The sequence below is a fragment of the Globicephala melas genome, chromosome 11 (assembly GCF_963455315.2).
Source record: "Globicephala melas chromosome 11, mGloMel1.2, whole genome shotgun sequence".
NCBI lineage: Eukaryota > Metazoa > Chordata > Mammalia > Artiodactyla > Delphinidae > Globicephala > Globicephala melas.
Genome location: NC_083324.2, coordinates 51391916 through 51413634, shown reverse-complemented (window position 1 = coordinate 51413634; position 21719 = coordinate 51391916). Strand labels below are relative to the sequence as shown.

Sequence of the window (21719 nt, the reverse complement as noted above, 5' to 3'; positions counted from 1 at the left end):
TTCACTTAGTAATAAGCATTTGTTTCCTCCATGTGTTTTCAAGGCTTGATAGCTTATTTCTTTTTAGCACTGAATAATATTCTATTGTCTGGAAGTGCTACAGTTTATTTATCCATTCACCTACTGAAAGACATCATGGTTGCTTCCAAGTTTTGGCAATTAGGAAAATAAGCTGCTAATAAACATTCATGTACAGGTTTTTGTGTGAACTTAAGTTTTCAGCTAATTTGGGTAAATATCAAGAACTGTGATTGCTGGATCGCATGGTAAAAGTATGTTTAGTTTGGTAAGAAACTGCCAGACTGTGTTCCAAAGTGGCTGTACCATTTTGCACTCCCACCAGCAATGAACGAGAGTTCCTGCTGTTCCACATCCTTGTCAGCATTTGGTGTCATCAGTGTTCTGGATTTTGGCCATTCTACTAGATGTGTAGTGGTAAATCATTGTTTTTTGGTTTTTTGTTTTAAATTAATTAATTAATTTGGCTGTGCTGTGTCTTCGTTGCTGCACGTGGGTTTTCTCTAGTTGCGGCGAGCAGAAGTTACTCTTCGTTGCGGTGCACGGGCTTTTCACTACGGTGGTTTCTCTTGTTGTGGAGCACGGGCTCTAGGTGTGCGGGCTTCAGTAGTTGTGGCTTGCGGGCTCTAGAGCATAGGATCAGTAGCTGTGGCGCACGGGCTTAGCTGTTCTGCAGCATGTGGGATCTTCCTGGACCAGGGCTCGAACCCGTGTCCCTGGCATTGGCAGGCAGATTCTTAACCACTGCACCACCAGGGAAGTCCCTCATTGTTGTTTTAATTTGCGTTTCCCTGATGACATATGATGTGGAGCATTTTTTCGTATGCTTACTTGCCATCTGTGTATCTTCTTTGGTGAGGTGTCTGTTCAGGTCTTTTGCCTATTTTTAAATTGAGCTGTTCATTTTCTTAATGTTGAATTTCAAGAGTTCTTTGTATATTTTGAATAATAGTCCTTTAGTAGATACGTCTTTTGCAGATATTTTCACCAGTCCGGGGCTTGCCTTTTCATTCTCTTGACACTGTCTTTTGCAGAGCAGATGTTTTCAATCTTAAGTAAGTCCAGCTTAACAATTACTTCTTTCATGTATTGTGCCTTTGGTGTTGTATCAAGAAAGTCATCACCATAAACAAGGTCATCTAGGTTTTCACCTCTATTATCTTCTAGGATTTTTGTAGTTTTGCATTTTACATTTAGGTCTGTGATCCGTTTTGAGTTAAATTTTGTGAGGGGTGTAAGGGCTGTGTCTAGATTCTTTTCTTTTGCATGTGGATGTTCAGTTGTCCCAGCACCTATATTAAAAAAACTATTTTTGCTCCATTGTATTGCTTTTGCTCCCTTGTCAAAGATCAGTTAACTATATTTATGTGGGTCTATTTCTGGGCTCTTTACTCGATTCCATTGATATTTGTCTGTTCTTTCACCAATACCACACTGTATTGATTTCTGCATCTTTATGTCTTTTAAAATTTAATTTTAAAAAGATTTTATTTTATATTGGAGCATAGTTAATTAACAATGTTGTGTTAGTTTCAGGTGTACAGCAAAGTGACTCAGTTATACATGCATATGTATCTATTCCTTTTCAGATTTTTTTCCCATTTAGGTTATTACAGATTATTGAGCAGAGTTCCTCCCTGTGCTACACAGTAGGTCCTTGTTGGTTATCTAATTTAAATACGTGTACGTGTCGATCCCAAACTCCCAATCTATCCCTCCCTCTAGGTAAGTCTTGAAGTTGTGTCATGTCAGTCCTCCAACTTTGTTCTTCTTGAATTATGAGTTAGCTATTCTGGGTCTTTGTCTCTCCATATAAACTATAGAATTAGTTCATATCCACAAAATAACTTGCTGGAATTATGACTGAGATTGCATTGAATCTATAGATCAAGTTGGGAATAACTGCAGTGGGATTATCTGGGCTGCCCAGCAGCCACTCGAGCCCCCAGGGATGTTCCAAACCCAACTCATTCTCTGAAGCACTAGGACAAGGGCTCACCCAGAGCTAGTCTCCCCAGAACCACTGGTATCTCAGATTTGTAGCCCGTGCTCCAGCTATTTTCTCTGCAGTGTCCTCTTCTCCTTTCCCTAACCATTATCCCCACAGAACAAAATCCTTCAAATTCCACCTCAGCTGCCACTGCCTCAGGAAGTCTCCCTAATTACCTTCCTCCTCTGTGCCATGGAAACTCACTCATCTCTTACTTGTCCTTATACACCGTCAACTCTTTGAGGGTGGAGAGGAGTCCTCTCTCTCTCTCTCTCTCTCTCTCTCTATCTATCTCTATCTATCTATCTATCTATCTATCTATCTATCTATCTATCTATCTATCTATCTATCTATCTATCTGAAGCACCCACAAGTCTGAGCCCTGCTTTGCATTACCCTGGACAAATAAATGAAAAATTGGCCAGTGCCAGGTCAATGGTAATGAGTGCAGACTCTTCCACACTCCCTCGGGAGACCCTGAACTGGATAAGTTCTATCAGCTGCTCAAAGCATTGCAGTTCATTGGTTCCAGTCTCCCATCGTTGCTGGAATTTCCCCAAAGCTGATCTTGAGGCACAGCGCCTCCTCAAGCAGATCTGGGAGGTGGCTACTCTCAAAAATTCCTGCTCACCTGAGAGGTGAGCATTCAGTTCTCTTTTAATTTTTGGCCACACTGCAGCTTGGGGGATCTTAGTTCCCTGACCAGGGATCGAACCCATGCCCCCTGCAGTGGAAGTGTGTAGTCTTAACCACTGGACCACCAGGGAAGACCCTCAGCTCTCTTCTTGAAGACATAAAGGAAGGGAATCATTCCATTTCTATTTTTAAGGGAGATACAGGTAGGAGTAACGTATGCAGGGGAGGTGAAATACAGTGCTAAGAAGGTGAGGTGGGCTGGCGGGGAGAGCAGCCAGGCCAGCCCTGGCTTAGAGGGGGAGAAACAGAAGCACACCCTTAGTGAGCCTTGGGTGCTACAGGGAGAAGGTGAGAGGAGACCTGAAGCCTCCAGACCCCACGCTGTTGACTCCACAGACAAGATGCCAAGAGAAGCAGAGCCAGAGAACCCAAGTGGAGGCAGCTCATTTCATCAGCATCCAGCTGGTTAAAAAGAATTTCACTTATTAAAGTGAGGTCACCACAGGGCTGGAAATTCACTGTCAGTGAAACAAAAATACTGAAAGGAAACAGAGAAACGTCTACATTCACGATGAACTTTATTTCAAAAGAGAAACACAGGAGGCAGCTTCCTGAACATTCCACAGACTGTTTTCCTTCTGGGCTCTTTATGAGGCACATGTCTGCCATTTTTGGAGTTAGCACCCTTCATGCTTCCTGTCTTGCCAAAGAGAAGCAGCAGCCCAGGGCTAGGTGCAATGAAGCATCATCAGGAAAAAGGCAACCTTTAGAGGTGATACTGCACCTGGGTGTCTGCTGAACCAGACCTCACGTGCACTCCCCAGGAGCCTCTTCTTGGCTTCTTAACCTTCCTTTGGCACACAGATTTCCCTTGGTGAAGTATAGTTGCTTTACAGTGTTATGTTAGTTTCTGGTGTACAGCAAAGTGATTCATGTATACACACACACACACACACACACACACACACACACACACACATACACATATACAGTAGGACCTTGTTGTTTATCTACTTTATATGTAGTAGGTTTTTAAAAAATATTTATTTATTTATTTGGTTGTGTTGGGCCTTAGTTGCGGCATGCAGGATCTTTCATTGTGGCGCGTAGGCTTCTCTCTAGTCGTGGCGTGCGGGCTCCAGAGCACGTGGGCTCAGTAGGTGCAGCGTGCGGGCTTAGTTGCCCCACGGCATGTGGGGGTCTTAGTTCCCTGACCAGGGATCGAACCCAAGTCCCCTGTATTGGAAGGTGGATTCTTAACCATTGGACCACCAGGGAAATCCCTATATGTAGTAGTTTTTATCTGCTATTTTATATATGGTAGTTTGTATATGCTAATAATCTCTAATTTATTCCTCGCCCACCCCCCTTCCCGTTTGGTAACCATAAGTTTGTTTCCTAAGTCTGTGAGTCTGTTTTTATTTTTGTAAATTAGTTCATTTATATCATATCTTAGATTCCACATATGAGTGATATCATATGGTATTTGTCTTTCTCTGTCTGACTTACTTCACTTACTGTGATAATCCCTTGTTGACTGTCTACAAGGCTCCCCTGAGGAAAAGTGAAGAGCCATTTGGGAGCCATTTACATGCTCTTTCTAAAGAAGGAAAGGCAGAGGAACAGGGACAGGGCTCTCTCTCTGAGGGATCATGGGGAATCCATCCTGCTTTTCTGGAAAGTCCGAGAGAGAGCAGCCCTCTGACCCTAACCCCACCTCAGCATGCATTCCTGAGCCCCTTCATCACCCATCTGAAGCCTCCTCACAAGGGAGGGCCTCCTCCTCAGGCCCTGTTGGACCAAGACTCCAGTTTTCCCCACGCAAGCCTCTCCGTGTTGACCTGGAGGGGAGGGGAGGGGGGCAAGCCAGGCTCAGGCAAATTGCCCTGGATGCGGGGCTCTTGAGCGCTTTGACTCAAAGACACCCACACAGGGCTCACTTGCTAAAATGGCATCAGTCCTTACATAGGCATCGTGGATTTGCTTCATGTTTTTGTTTTTATTTTTGCTGTTTTGTTTTGTGCTTTCCTGTTGTTGTTATTGTTGTTTTGGGAGGAGTATGTAGATCATTTGGGGGGAAATTTTCATTTTCATATAATTTCAAAGTTACAGGAAAATTTAAAAAACAAGAAACTCCCATAAACCCTTTATCCAGATTTACTAATGTGTTTTCATTTTGCCCCATTTGCTTTATCATTTTCTCTCTCTAGATAGATATAGATATGTATATATATATATATATAGAGAGAGAAAATATGTGTCATACATAAACACATACATGTATATGTTTACATATATGAATATGTACATATGTGTATCTATATCTGTAATTCTTTTTTTTTTTTTTAATTTTGTCTGCTCTGGGTCTTTGCTTCATTGCAACACACAGTCTCTTCATTGCGGCACACGGGCTTCTCTAGCTGTGGCGTGTGGGCTTAGTTGTCCCACGGCATGTGGGATCTTAGTTCCCCAACCAGGGATCAAACCCATGTCCCCTGCATTAGAAGGTGGATTCTTAACCACTGGACCACCAGGGAAGTCCCTGTAATTCCTTTCTGAACCAGTTGAGAATGAGTTGTAGATATGATGTCACTTTGTCCCTAAGAACCTTGGTATATATTTCCAAGAACAAGGATATTGTCTTACATAACTGCAGTAGTTACCAAAATCAGGGAATTTAAGCATTGATACAATACTGTTATCTAATTTAAATCCATATTCAGATTTCATCAATTATAGCTGTTTTCTCCTGGTCCAAAATACAATCTAGGATCACAAATTACATTTAGTTGTCAAGTCTTTTTAGTCTATTTTAATCCAAAACAGTTGCCTTGCCTTTCTTTGTCTTTTTTTTTTTTTTTGCTGCACCACGAGGCTTACAGGATCTTAGTTCCTCAACCAGGGATCGAACCTGCGCCCCCTGCAGTGGAATTGCGGAGTCCTAACCATTGGACAGCCAGGGAATTCCCTCTTTCTCTTTCTTATCCTTGACATTTTTCTTTTCTTTTTTTAATTTAATTTATTTTTGACTGCATTGGGTCTTCGTTGCTGCATGCAGGCTTTCTCTAGTTGCGGTGAGTGGGGGCTCTTCTTCCTTATGGTATGCAGGCTTCTCATTGTAGTGGCTTCTCTTGTTGCGGAGCATGGACTCTAGGCGCACGGGCTTCAGTAGTTGTGGCTTGCGGGCTCTAGAGCGCAGGCTCAGTAGTTGTGGCGTGCGGGCTTAGTTGCTCCACGGCATGTGGGATCTTCCCGGACCAGGGCTCAAAACTTTGTCCCCTGCACTGGCAAGTGGATTCTTAACCACTGCACCACCAGGGAAGCCCTCCTTGACATTTTTAAGAGTATAGGCCAGTCATTTTGTACGATGTTTCTCAACTTGAGTTTGGCTAAAGCTTCCTCATGATTAGATTCAGGTTGCACATCTTTGGCAGGAATACTACTGAACTGAAGTTGTGCTCCTCTGAGTGCAGTATATCAGGAGGCACCTCTTATTGGTTTGGCAATAACTCAGTTTTGGAGTCACTGTCATGGTTTTAAACTTGGTGCCCTATAGGATGTGAACAGATGTTTCCAACCTCTGGCTTCATGCACTACAGTTGTGGGCAAAGGGGCACACACTTGCATACACAACAACCTGTTTGAAGCTTGTGAGGTGGAAAGCCCAGGATCTCCTGTTGTATGATGAGGAACACATGGCTCAGTGCCTGCCCCCCACCCATCACCCCAGTCAACATCCAGCCAACACCCAGAAGCAAGGCCCGTACCCAGCAGCTGACTGCGGACTCGTGAATGAGCCCAGCTGAGGCCAGAAGAATAACACAAATTTTTGCCCTCTCCCCAAAATAGTGAACTAAACAAACAGTTGTTTTAAGCCACTACATTTGGGGGTGGTATGTTACACAGCAAAAGCTAGCTGCTACCTCTTGTTCATGGGAGGAAAGAGATCAGACTCAGAAGCTCCACGTATCCATTTGAGATCACTAAAGAAAGAAGGTCATGCTGGTTTTCCTCTGGCTCTGTCCTGTCTCCCTCAGGGATCTGAACCTTTGCCTATGTTTGAGATTCAAAGGATTGTTTTCATTTACTTATGTGGTTTTTTTTAAAAAACAAACCATGGATGTTGTTCTCCCCCGGGGCTTTCCATGACCACATCTTTCAGTTGCTTGACTGCAATCAGCAAATGTACAACCCTTCCTGGAGGGAGATGCCATGGCAGCAGAGAAGCCTACCGCCAATAAACATCTAACAAGCACCAGCCAGGGCTGTGGGGTTCACTGTGGCTCTTTGATTTGCCAACTCCTCTGACCCCTTCCCTGGAGATTGGGATTTGGTGCCTCTGGGATGTAGCCTGAGGGTTTGCATTTCTAATAAGTTCATCTGGTATTTCTTATCATCAGAGAGCTTTGGGAAACTCTGCATTAGAGAACTAATTCTCAAACTGGGCTACATGTTATAGTCACTGAGCAGCTTAAAAAAAACCCAATGTCCAGAACATTTATATCCAAATCTTTAGGGCTGGCACCCAGGTATCAGTAGTTCTTAAAACTTCCCAGATGAGACCGGTGTGCAGCCTGGCAGTACCTGTGCTGATTTCTATGACTGATGAGTAAGCAGCTTGCTTTCTCCCCATTTTCACGGACATTCCCTTTCAGCAGCATATATTTCTGATAATGAAGGTGTACTTTTTCCAGTGCACATGAAACGCTGCCCTGGAGACTCCTTTATGGTTTTCTCCTCACTACTCAGCTGATTTCCCAGAAGGAAGTTGTATTTTTCTTTCTAGGAGCAGTTTCCTAAATCCTATAAATTTCCTTTCGGGAAAAAAGGATTTTTTTTTCTTTTTAGAAAAATTTCCACCATGAAGACAGACCAAAGGGTAAGTGGTATCAGCAGCTGCAGCACATGCTGTCAGGGGTCTGTCCATATTTCCTAGATCCCTTTACCATTCCCATGCACAGGGGCTCTGGGTGAGCATCTGTGCATCTTTGTTGGAGGGTGACTCAGCTATCATAACTCTTTGTCTGAGCACACTGAAAACCAGAAGAGTCTGGGAATTTATATCTCCCTGAAGCAAGCCCTTACACAATGACTGACAAGTTCAGTGGTATCAATACCCCTGTTCTCTCACCCCTGATCAGGAAACCATGGTGACCTGTGGTCACTGTCTCCAGAGATTCCCTGCAGGATTAAGCCAAAGTTACCCCCCCACCTCACAGCCACTGTGGACTTTGCTTAGTGCTGCACCATTGCCTTCCCCCTTCCTTTCCCTGTCCACTTCCCCACTGCCATGTTGGCTTTTCTTTGGAAGTCTTCCTGATTCATGATGTTCAGTGTATCCTCATCTTAAGGTCAGTTTCTAGAGAACACAACCTAAGAGGTCAACCCCCACGAGCACACCCTCTGAAACCTTTACAAAGGCTCTGGCACTGACCTTCATCCTTAATACACAGGGCATTGTATGTGCCACCAGGAACTGGGTTGCTTTCAATTTGCACATCGATAGCTCTCATGATTTGCTGTTCACCACTCCCCTTGCTACACATGGTTGTCCTAAAACAGACAAAGAAGACACTGGGTTAGGAGAACTAACCAAAACTGGGAAAGAATTCTTTTCTGCTGTCAGCTCTGAATCAGCAGAGATTTTCCTGATTCAGTTTTGGCTGAAAGTATCAATATGATGAAGTATCAATACTCTCCCCAGAAGTCTAAAAGCAGGAAGTTATAGGTGGTGCTTGAGTTGAGGGTTACATATATCAATTCAAGATTCAGGGGCAATACATTGTTGATCTCTTTTAGTATACACTTGGTTTTTATTTCATAAAATTCTCTTTATTAGTTGTCTTCTTTTGAGGGGGTTTGTTTTGCTGTTATTTTCGGATTTCTTAAGATGGATCATCGGTTCATGAACCTTCAGCCTCTTTGCTTTTCTAACACAAGCATTTAACGCTTTACATTTTCCTCCAGGTATAGCACTAGTGGCATCCCATGAGTTTGAGTATGTTATATTTTAATATCATTCATTTCTACATGTATGTAAATTTCCATTATAATTTATTTTTGCCCCATGATTTATTTAAGGATATCTTTTGTAAACAGCAAATAGTAGAACTTTAAAAAATCCACCTGATGGTCCTTGTTTTCTAATTAGAGCATCACATCTGCTTAATTTAATAACAGATCTCTTTGAATTTAAATCTGCCATATTTCTATTAGTTCTGCCCATTCTTCTTCCTTTCTTCCTCTCTTTTCTTTCCCGTATTTTGATTGTTTGAATTCCTTTTTGGCAATCTCTTTTTCTTCTGTATTGGTTTGGAAGTTATATGTTCTTTTACTATTCTTTTAGTGGTTACCACAGAGGTTATAACACTCTTCCTTGACTTATTAAAATTTAATGTTACTTTTTTTGTGTGTGTGGTACGCGGGCCTCTCACTGTTGTGGCCTCTCCCGTTGCGGAGCACAGGCTCCGGACGCGCAGGCTCAGCGGCCATGGCTCACGGGCCCAGCTGCTCCGCGGCATGTGGGATCTTCCCAGACCGGGGCACGAACCTGTGTCCCCTGCATCGGCAGGCGGACTCTCAACCACTGCGCCACCAGGGAAGCCCTAATGTTACTTTTACTCTCTTTCCCAACAACACAATTTAAAATACTATGTATTAACATACTTAAAACACTTCCTGACTGATATACCATTTTTTAGTGTTTAGTATTACTGTTACTGCTGTATATAATTATAGATCTTCCTCAACTTACAGCGGTGTTATATCTCCAAAAGCTCATTGTAAGTTGAAAATATGGTAAGTCAAAAATGCATATAACACACAAAACCTACTGAACATCAGAGCTTAGCCTAGCCTACCTTAAATGTGCTCAAAACACTTACTTTAGCCTACAGCTGGGTAAAATCATCTAACACAAAGTCTATTTTACAATTAAGCATTGAATATCTCATGTAATTTATTGAATGCTGTACTGAAAGTGAAAAAGCAGAATGGTTGTCTTGGTACAGAATGGTTATAAGTGTATCAGTTGTTTACTCTCATGATCACAAGGCTGACTGGGGGCTGCAGCTTACTTCACTGCCCAGCATCATGAGAGAGTATCAGACAGTATATCACTAACCTGGGAAGAGATCAAAATTCACAATTTGAAGAACAGTTTCTGTCGAATGCATAATGTTTTTGCACCATCATAAAGTTAAAAAAAATTGTAAGTTGAACCACCGTAAGTCAGGGACCATCTGTACATAATTCCAATTCACCCCCATATTTACTTTTTCCACTCATCCCTTTTGGCATCTCCAGCCATCCACCTGCAATTATTTTCCTCCTTATTTTCCTCTATTGGCTATTTTTATCTTGTTGCCTTGTCTCCTCACGTGACTGGTTATTTTGTTTTGCTTGACAAATCCTATATTTGCTAAAATAGTTTGTGGAAATAAATTGTCTAGGATAATATTATTTTCCTCCAGAGAAGATTTTTAAAATCAATTCTGCTACCTATCTGGAACACTGGAACTCTAGTATCATCTCAATCCAAACTCATGGCTTCAGAGGATTCGACGCTATGCTGCAGCTCCTTTGAGGGCCTGTGTACTTGTTCCAGTTTACTATGACTCCTAGGGTACAGCCCTTCAATGTTCCAACCCTAAGCAAAAGGATTCCCTTGGTCCCCACATACATAAAACCTGAATTCAAATCTCTGTTCTCCTAGTCCTATGAGGCTATATAAGTCGCTTCTCAGCTTTTCAGACACGCTTTATGAAATCTGTAAAAGCTCCCAGAAGACAAATAGCCCCAAATTCTAGATTCACCATTCTAGATCTCCATCTTCTAGATATATGTATATACTGAATATAAATTCATGGAGATACAGATCAGATCTATGTAGCTACTATGCCATCAATTGCAAGATGCGCCATGCATTTAATAGTTAGTTTTTGGTGGGGAGGGGAGATGGCTGTGCAGGAAAGATGCACAGTGAAATGTCCATACTAATGGTCAGATACTTCTTGGTTCCAGAAACATTAACATGGAAAACTATTTTAATATGTCATGTAGTAAATATATCAAGTAAGTGTGTTTACTTTAAAGAAATAGCATCTAAGGGAATTAGAGACTCCACGCTCTTACTACTGAGGGCTGGGGTTCCACCCCTGGTCAGGGAACTGAGATCCCATAAGCTGTGCGGTGTGGCCAACAACAACAACAAAAAATAGCATCTAAGCAAGTTAGAGATCCACTAACATGTCTTAACACCTTACAGGAAACCCAGAGAGGACAAACCTTTCCAATGACTCAGTTTCAATTTGTAATGCCTGGGAGACCTAAGCCTGGCTCCAAGCTGGCTCTTTAGAATCTTCAGAATACCCTGGTTATCTGATATAATGATAGTGACAGAGTTATGAAAAATATCCACACTTGACTACGTTATGGAAACATGCATACGTGGGACATACTTTGTCTATTTAGGAACTTGGATGTGAAATATAAAGCAGAGAGGCTACAATTCCAGATTCACTGAAAAGCTTTGGAAGTAACCTCATTTGTTCTCTTTATTCAATTGCTGCTTTACATGTGGCACCTTTGGAGATGTGAATCAACATGGTTGCATGTGTTTCCTATGGCCATCTCCCAGCCAGACACCTTCAGGGTCATTATCAAGCAAAGTAGTTTTCAGGGCCCATTTGTTCTTTCACATTCCTGTGGCATGAAGGAAAACGTGGAATGGCTCCTGCCTTCTCTGTTTATGACTGATCGAGTAGTTAACAGCACTAATGGGATGTTTTCTCCTAGCTGGCCACAGAATTACTTCTCCACAAGGATTCCATGGGTCAGGAATTCAGATAGGGCACAACGGGAAAGGCTTGTCTCTGCTCTGTAATGTCTAAGGCTGAGCTGGAAAGACTCACAGGCTGCCTAAGTCAATAGCTGGGGGCTAGAATCACCTGGAGGCATCTGCACTCACATTTCTGCTAGTTAATGCTGGCTATTGGCTGGGACATCAGTTGGGGCTATTGGTGAGAGTACATACATAAGGCATTTCCATGTGGCCTGGGCTTCCTAGGACTTCATAGATAGCATCTCAAAAGTAAGTGTCCCCGGAAATCTGACCATGGGTTTTTCCGACCTACCCTCAGAAGTCACACAGTATCACTCCTGCTGTATTCTACTGGTCGAGGCAGGACTATGCTGTCCCCGATTCACAGGGAGAGGACATAAACCCCACTTCTCAATGGGAGCAATGTGAAAGAATTTGTGGCCATATTGTGTTTTATTTTTTAAAATTTATCATTTTTTAAAATGGATCTGTTGACTCTCAACTTTTATTTATTTGGCTGCGCCACAGGGCATGTAGGATCTTAGTTTCCTGACCAGGGATCGAACCCGTGCCCCCTGCAGTGGAAGCGCGGAGTCTTAACCACTGGACCGCCAGGGAAGTCCCTCGTGGTTATATTTTAAAACCTCAATACCATCTTCCTCTTCCTATGGATGCAGATGAATATCCACAGAGAAAAAGAGATAAAGAATATATATCAAGTAGTTAAGAGTCATTACCTCTGAGGTGGGGAAGAAGAGAGAAACTCACTTTGCACTTTATATATATCTGTATTATTTGAAATTTTTACAAGCATTTTTTCTTTTGTAACTTAAAAGGAAATTCAGAATAACAAAGAGGAAAAAACTGTGACAGAACCCCAGAAAAATGTTTTTATTAACATTTTTGTTTTTATATTTTGTTTAACATTTTGTTTTTATATTTAACTCAAAATAAGAATATACTGGAAGCCACAGCCCATTGCACTCTGTCTATCCTGGCACCTCTATTGAGCCCCGTATCAGCCCTGATGGCAAGGTGGGGTGAGTTGGCAGGAGAGCCCCCAGCTGGCCTGACTTACCCCAGGCTGCCGTCCGCCAGCCAGCCTGTGGTGCACACGGAGAAGGCACAGTCCCGCACCATCTTCCGCAGCTCGTCCGCAGACACCAGGTGAGCGCCTCTGCTCTTGCAGGAAAGCCGAGCGGCCTCTAGTTCCAGGCCCTGAGAGCCATTCTGAGACTCCAGCACAAAGAGCTTCCCTGTGTGAGGACAAGCATGGACACAGGCTGACTCTAGGATCCACGGGAATTTAGTCTCAGCAAACTCACCCTCTGGCAGATGCCCATCAGAACTGTAGTTTCCCACTTGCCTAAAGATCCAAGTGCAGCAACCACCTCGCTGCATTCGTCCCCGGACTGTGATGACAGTTACACTGGTGTTTGAATCTATTTTTACCTGTTAACTTAAAAAAAAATTTAACTGCCTGTTCTGGCATGTTTATCTGGATAAGCCCTTCAAATCTTCCTTTTAAAAAGATGTTTAGCAGCATTATTTACAATTGCCAAGACATGGAAACATCCTCAGTGTCCATCAACAGATGAATGGATAAAGAAGATACGGTATACATATATAGTCTCAAGATAAGAGTGAACAAGGATAGAAAATATCCCCTTCCCTCATTCTCAAGAACTGTTGGATGAGCTGTCTTGGTGTTAGGAGGCCAAGTGCTAATCCTGATTTGGAATTGTAGTTCTAACAAAAATTTATGTCTAAGACACTTCAAGCCATGGATTTAGCTTAAAGTGGCCTGAGACTGACATTTATCCAGACACCTGATAGGAAAAATTGTAACTAACTCCTCTCTGGAGGAAAAAAACCCCTCCATTTTATGCTTCAGGAAATCCCATACAAATACTTATTCAAAGGCTATGACCACCGAAGTAAAAAACAGTGAAGTGTACAAGGAAACAAGGCACCATGAGTGAGAAGCAACAGATACCACATGTAGCAGAAACTGACCTAAAAATAAGTCCAATACTGGTATTAACAGGCACAGATTATAGAACAGTCATGATTACTATATTTAAAGAAATGAAAGACAAGTTTGAAAATATCTGCGAAGAATAGGAAATGATAAAAAGTGCTTAGCTGATCTGAAGAAGCACAAAATAGGACTTCTAGAAATTAAAAATACAATGATAAATTTAAAATGCAATAAATGTTTTTGGCCGAATATCAGACACATTTAAACAAAGAACTTAACCTTGAAAAAGAAAGCAGAAGGGGACTTCCCTGGTGGTACAGTGGTTAAGGCTCCATGCTCTTTATGCAGGGGGCCCAGGTTCGATCACTGGTCAGGGAACTAGATCCCACATGCATATGCCGCAGCTAAGAGTTCACATGCCACGACTAAGGAGCCCGTGTGCTGCAACTAAGGAGCCCACCTGCTGCAACTAAGGAGCCCACTTGCCTCAACTAAGACCCAGTGCAACCAAATAAGTAAATATTAAAAAAAAAAAAAGAAATCAGAAGACATCATCCAAAATGTAGTAAAGAAACAAGAAAAGATGGAAAATATTAAGATAATAAAGAGACATGAAGGAAAGAATAAGGATTTTTTAAAAATTAATTAATTTTTGGCCACGTTGGGTCTTTGTTGCTGCGTGTGGGCTTTCTCTAGTTGTGGCAAGCAGGGGCTACTCTTTGTTGCAGTGCATGGGCTTCTCATTGCAGTAGCTTCCCGTGTTGTGGAGATGGGCTCTAGGCGCACGGGTTTCAGTAGTTGTGGCACATGGGCTCAGCAGTTGAGGCTTGTGGGCTGTAGAGCACAGGCTCAGTAGTGTGACGCATGGGCTTAGTTGCTCTGCAGCATGTGGGATCTTCCCAGACCAGGGCTCAAACCCATGTCCCCTGCATTGGCAGGTGGATTCTTAACCACTGCACCACAGGGAGTCCCAAGAATAAGGATTAACATATACTTTAATCAGAATTCCCAGAGAGGAGAGAAAAAAATGAGGTGGAAGTGATATCTGAAGACAAAATGCCTGTGAATTTTATAGAACTGATAAATATTCCAATATATAGATTGAATAAGTTCAACAACAAATCCCAATATGAAAAATATCTATAAATACATATATACCAGTGATGCTGCAAAATGGAAAAGACAAAGAAAATATTGTCAAAGCAGATAGAGAGAAGGGAGAGAATACTTTCAAAGTAGCAGCAGTTTGACTGCTGTCTTCTAAAACAATAGCAATGGAAGCAAGAATACAATTACTAGCAAAAAATAGCTGCAAATTTAGAATTCTGTACTCGCTGAAAATATATTTCAAAGAACAAAGATGAAACAAATGTATTTTTTCAGATAAGCCAAAATCAAGGTGGTTTGCCACCACCAGATCCTCCTTGTAGGAAATAGTAAAAGAAGTATTTCAGGCAGAAAGAAAATTATTTGAGAGGCAAGATGGAATGGAAAGGGGGAAAAAAGTCAATACACAGTTAAATAAAAGTGAACATTGATTGTATAAAATGGCACCCAACAGCAGCAGAATACACATTCTTCTCAAGTGCGTGTGGAACACTTTTCAGGGTAGACCATATGCTAGGCAATAAAATAAGCCATAATAAATTTAAAAGGATTATAATTGTACAAAGTATTTTCTCTAATTACTATGGGGTAGAATTAGAAATTAATAACATAAATTGGGAAATTCATAAATAAATAGAAATGAAACCAAGCACTTCTAAATAACTGATGAGACAAGGAGAAATCACAAAATTAGAAAATACTTTGAGATGAATGAAGGCAAAACATGCTAAACCTTATGGGATGCAGTTAATACACTGCATAGAGGGGAATTTATAATTATAAATGCCCACATTAAAATAAGAAAAATTATCTCAAATAAAAATCCTATCACACCAGTCAGAATGGCCATCATCAAAAAATCTACAAACAATAAATGCTGGAGAGGGTGTGGAGAAAAGGGAACCCTCATACACTGTTGGTGGGAATGTAAATTGATACAGCCACTATGGAGAACAGTATGGAGGTTCCTTAAAAAACTAAAAATAGAACTACCATATGACCCAGCAATCCCACTACTGGGCATATACTCTGAGAAAACCATAATTCAAAAAGAGTCACGTACCACAATGTTCACTGCAGCTCTATTTACAATAGCCAGGACGTGGAGGCAACCTAAGTGTCTATCAACAATGAATCGATAAAGAAGATGTGGCACATATATACAATGGAATATTACTCAGCCATAAAAAGAAACGAAATTGAGTTATTTGTAGTGAGGTGGGTGGACCTAGAGTCTGTCATACAGAGTGAAGTAAGTCAGAAAGAGAAAAACAAATACCGTATGCTAACACATATATATGGAATCTAAAAAAAGAAAAAAGGTCATGAAGAACCTAGGGGTAAGACGGGAATAAAGATGCAGACCTACTAGAGAACGGACTTGAGGACACGGGGAGGGGGAAGGGTAAGCTGGGACAAAGTGAGAGAGTGGTAGTGTATATATGGACATATATACGCTACCAAATTTAAAATAGATAGCTAGTGGGAAGCAGTCGCATAGCACAGGGAGATCAGCTCGGTGCTTTGTGACCAGCTAGAAGGGTGGGATAGGGAGGTTGGGAGGGAGGGAGATGCAAGAGGGAAGAGATATGGGGATATATGTATATGTATAACTGATTCACTTTGTTATAAAGCAGAAACTAACACACCATTGTAAAGCAATTATACTCCAATAAAAATGTAAAAAAAAAAATCCTAACCTGTTGGAAAACACGGAAAAGAAGAGCAAACTAAACCCAAAGCAAGCAGAAGAAGGAAATAATAAGAATTAAAGCAAAAATTAATGAAATAGAGAAGGAAAAACAATAAAGAAAATCAGTAAAACCAAAAGTTGGTTTTTGGGAAGGTCAACAGAATTGACAAACGTTTAGCTAAAATGACCAAGAAAACAAAAGAAGACTTGAATTACTAAAACAGGAATAAGAGGGCAGTTATTACTCCAACCTGGAAATACAAAGATTATAAAGGACTACTATAAGCAACTGTATGCCAGACTTCCCTGGCAGTCCAGTGGTTGGGACTCCGTGCTTCCGGTGCAGGGGACGCAGGTTCCATCCCTGGTTGGGGAACTAGGATCCCACATGCCGCATGGCATGGCCAAAAATCCTCCCCAAAACCCCCAAATAACTGTATGCCAAAAATTAGGTAACTCGTATGAAATGGAAAAATTCCTAAAAAGACACAAACTACTGAAATTGACTCAAGAAGAAATAGAAAATCTGAATAGACCTTTAACAAGTAAAGAGATTGAATTAGTAACTTAAAATTACCCACAAAGAAATGCACATGTTCAGATGGCTTCACTGATGAATTCTACCAAATAGCTAAAAAGAACTTGATAACAATTCTCTATAAACTCATCTAAAAAATAGAACAGGAGGGAACAACACCTCCCAGCTTTTTCTATGAGGCCACCATTGCCCTAATGCCAAAACCAGACAAAAGACACCACAAGAAAAGAAAACTACAGGCCATTATCTCTTACAAATATAGACACAAAAGCCCTCAACAAAAATACTAGCAAACTAAATCCAGCAGCATAAAAAAAAAATTATATACCATGACCAAGTGGGATCTATCCCAGGAATACAAGGTTGGTTTATATCCCAAAATCAATTAATATAATACAACTTATCAATAGAATAAAGGACAAAAACTACATGATCATCTCAATAGATGCAGAAAGGCACTTGACAAAATTCAGTACCCTTTCATGATTAAAAAAACATTCAACAAACTAAGAAGGGAGGGGAATATCTTCAACCTGATAAAGAGCATCTACAAAAATCCCACAGCTAACATCACACTTGGTGGTGAAAGACTGAATACCTTCCCCTAAGATCAAGGATGTCTGCTCTTGCCACTTCTGTTCAACATTGTACTGGCAGTTCTCTCCAAGGCAAGTAGGCAAGAAGATGAAATAAAAGCCATCCAGATTGGAAAGAAGTAAAACTATATTTGCAAATGACGTGATCTTGCATATAGAAAATCCTAAGAAATCCACTAGAAAAACTACTAGAACAGTTCAGCAAGGTTGCAGTAAAACATTTTAACTTAAGTGACAAATATCTGTACAGAAATTAAGTAGGTCATCTCTTCTCATTGTAAAACTTTTCCCTAGGATTCCATTTACACACATGGTTTCAAAGGCCATCTTGACATGGATAACTCACATTTTTCTCTTCAGTCCAGACCCTTTCCATTCACCCCATCCTCCTCTCCACCCCCACCCTCTCTCACCTGCACAAGTGAAATAGCACCCTACGTGGTCTCTCCATATCCAATCCTGCCCTGGTGCCATCCATTCTTCCTACTCTCAGCGTGAGCTTCTCAAAATGCAAACCTGATCAGTCTCTCTTTTTTTGATTAAAACAAAACTTGGCCCCATATCAGTTTCCCCAGCATCATCTCAAACTACTTCTACCTTGGACTCTGGGCTCCAGTCACTCTGTTTCTTAACACATGTCCCACTTTCTCTGCCACTCATAGTTTCTCTGTACATGTTATTCTCTATCCAGATCCTCTGTCTTCCCCCCTTTGCCTAGTTTATTCTTATCTTTCAGATCCTCCTATGCCAAGTCAAAAATCTCCTAATGTATGCCCTCATAATACCTCCATCCTTTAATCTTATCACTTATCAAAATCGCAAGTTCACATTTTCATTCATATAATTATTTGCTTAATGACTCTCTCCCCCATTGGATTTTAAGCTCCCTGATAGCAAGGACCTGTTTCTCCTCACCGCTCTATCCTCAACAGCAAGGACAGTACCTAGTGTATGGTAGACACTCAAATTATCTGTTGAATTAATGAATCTTTTCCTGCAGTCTTTACTCAAACAGTTAATTTGCATTCAGTTAATGTGAAGATTTTTCTGTTTCAAAAGCGTTTTAAAATTACAATAGCAGGTCTCTTTTATGTATAAGATACACATCTGATTAGTCCAATGTAAAACTAAATGTTTTTCATTTGAGTTTGACTTATTTTTGAATAAGTCTATGGAATTTTTAATAACTCCAAATTCTCTCTCTTCAAATGTCTTAACACATTAGTTTAGCTGCACATTTCTTCTTCCTCCTTCCATCACTGTAGCACATAAATACGTAAATGTGAAAAGTGGTAGTTAAGCATATATTTAGTAAAGAAAAGAATCCTTTCATAAATAGGTTCTAATTTTTCAATGGCTCTATTATAAAAGTTGGAGCTCAGCAAATGGAGTTTCTTGAAAGCAAATTTACCTATAGTTCTCCATTGCGGAAGAAGGGAGAAGGAAAGGAGAAGGGAGAAACGGAGGCACTTCTGGCAAGTGTTAACAAGAAAATATGCCTGGTGCTGTCGTTCCTTTCTCCTTATCCAATGATATTTCTGTCTTAAATTTTCTATGACCCACATCAAGCCAGATAGGCACAAATATTGATCCATACCCATCTGACATTCCACTTCAGCAGTTATAGTGGGGTGAAACTCTAAAGCCTCATGGGTTGCAGAGATATTGCTTTAAAAGGAATTAAAATTGGTACAATAGTATACATTGTTCAAAGGTTAATACTAGCTCCAATTTATTCTACTTGCATTCTTTAAAATCAGCTTAATTTTCATGACTCAATGTCAGGCCAAAAAGTACTACAGTAAAGAATTAACAGGGACTTCCCTGGTGGTGCAGTGGTTAAGAATCTGCCTGCCAATGTAGGGGACACGGGTTCGAGCCCTGGTCCGGGAAGATCCCGCATGCTGCGGAGCAGCTAAGCCTGTGAGCCACAACTACTGAGCCCGCACTCTAGAGCCTGCGAGCCACAACTACTGAGCCTGAGTGCCACTACTACTGAAGCCCGTGCGCCTAGAGCCCAGTGCTCCGCGACAAAGAGAAGCCACCGCAATGAGAAGCCTGTGCACCTCAACGACGAAGTAGCCCCCGCTAGCCTCAACTGGAGGAAGCCCTCGCACATCAACGAAGACCCAGTGCAGCCAAAAAATAAATAAATAAGTGAATTAAAACAAAAAGAATTAACAGTGGATTGGCTGCTACTAGGTATGGGATTTCTTTTTGGGTGATGAAAATTTTCAGAAATGAGAGAGTGGTGATGGTTGATGACTGTACTAAAAACACTTGGATCGTGCATTTTAAAATGGTAAATTTTACATGAATTTTATCTCAATTAAAAATTAACAGTGATCACTAGGAGCCTTTAAAGTTAACAGTGTTTTCCCCTCTAACACTCTCTCTGACCATATGGAGAAATAAGACAGTCATCCTTAATTAGGAGCAAAGAGTTCTACAAGCTGGCACTTAGAACAGAGAGAACCCAAAATTCTAAGCTACTATCTGGAGGTTTTTCCCTTGCTTTCTCCTTTCCCTAACCATCATGGTTCTTTTTGTCAAATCTTCTCTCTGCACCCAATATTGTTTGCTAAATAGCGATGGCATTTTAAAATATACAAAGCATCCTAAATCAGCTGAGGGTTTTTCTCCTTCATCAATCTAATTTGTCCCAAGCTTGGATTTACTAGTAACCCCTCATGGATGTGAGAACATGCTAGCTTCTTTTCTTTTACATCCTTCTGCACCAAGTCAACGGGGTTTTGTTCCAAAATCAAAACACAGCTGAATTAGCTTTTTGAAACTGAACTGATCTAAGGCTGTGATCCTGCTAAGTTTAGGGAAGTATTGAAAGCTGAATTCAGGTTGAAAAAACAAACGAAAGATGGGTCAGTTCTCAGAACCCACAAAAATCTGGTCCTTACCTATTTCCTCTAGCTTTTTAAAAATGTTTTTTATTTTTATTATATTTTAAATGTATTTATTTCATTTATTTATATTTGGCTGTGTTGGGTCTTCGTTGCTGTGCGTGGGCTTTCTCTGGTTGCTGCGAGTGGGGACTACTGGGCTACTCTTCGTTGTGGTGCGCGGGCTTCTCATTGCGGTGGATTCTCTTTGTCACAGAGCACTGGGCTCTAGGCATGTGGGCTTCAGTAGTTGTGGCACGTGGGCTCAGTAGTTGTGGCCTGCGGGCTCTAAAACGCAGGCTCAGTAGCTGTGGCACACAGGCTTTGTTGCTCCGCAACATGTGGGATCTCCCTGGACCGGGGCTTGAACCCCTGTCCCCTGCATTGGCAGGCGGATTCTTAACCACTGCGCCACCAGAGAAGCCCTGTCTAGCTTCTTGTCAAAGGAGAGCCTCACCTTGAACTTTCCGCTCCAGCCACTCTGTCATTTATCCCATTTCCCCTGTGACTCACAGGACCTTTGCACGTGCTATTTCCTCTCCCCAAGACCCTCTCCTCTCTCTTTTGCCTAGCTGATTTCCACTCATCTTTCAGATCTTCCCGGACCAAGCCAAAACGCCAAGGGAATCTTGTAATCACTGGCCTTGCCATTCGGAGCACATTTAATAGACGTGGGAAATTATGTCTCGGCAGAGGAGGTTCCAGGGCACCCTAGACGTGATTTCATTTTAAAGACCTTTCAAGGAGATCTTGGAAAGCTAGAGGTGGGCCTGCAGGACCAAAGCACAGGCTTTCTCTTGTGCATTAAGGAGTGGTTCAGGGGCCCTGTGGGGGCGTTTGGGCGCGCGGGGACTCGGTGAGCTGCAAGAGGGAGGCGGGATCGCAGGACAGCTGCGCTCCTTGTTTCCTCCAAGGCTGGTAGTGTTCCGGGCTCGTCCGAGGGGGCAGCCCCGGCGAGCTTCACTTTCCCCACGCGCCACCCCGGGCCCGCCGCCTCGCGGGCACTCCCCAGACACTCACCCTCCGCCCGCACGGAGAGCCCTGGCAGGCCGAGCAGGAGCAGCGCCGCCGCCCAGAGCCGGGTGCGGGAGCCGGGTCCCTTGGCAGACATGGTCCGGACGTCCATGGGCCGCTGGCTGGAGCGCGGGCTCTGGCTGTGCCGCAATCGGGGGTGCCCGCGCCACTGCGCCGCGCACGCCACTCAGCTCCGCGTGCTGTGCTCTGTTCGCGCGTCGCAGGCTTCGCGCCCGGAGCGCAGACAGGGAGGAGCGCGGGGAGCCAGGGAGGCTGGGGATGCCAGATCCGCAACGCTGGGGCCCCGAGCTCCCAGGGGGTCCAGTACTCGGCGCCGGGGAGGCGGCTGTAGCCGGGCTCCGCCTTCGTGCTGGGCACCTGGGGGCCTCGGTGCCAAAAGAGGCTGAGCCGAACGAACGGCGAGCTCC

General features: G+C 42.4%; 1 protein-coding gene across 1 annotated transcript in view; it reads right to left on the bottom strand.

The window, feature by feature from the left end:
* Window positions 1–21465, bottom strand: part of SUSD5 (sushi domain containing 5) — a 36926-nt gene extending 15461 nt beyond the window's left edge. The window contains exons 1-3 of the mRNA XM_030830003.2: window positions 21298–21465; window positions 12544–12721; window positions 8079–8197 (exon numbers count right to left, since the gene is read on the bottom strand). Of these exons, the coding sequence (XP_030685863.2) occupies window positions 8079–8197; window positions 12544–12721; window positions 21298–21403 (403 nt within the window). The 5' untranslated portion in view covers window positions 21404–21465. The remainder of the gene's footprint in view (window positions 1–8078; window positions 8198–12543; window positions 12722–21297) is intronic.
* Window positions 21466–21719: the final 254 nt, after the last annotated feature.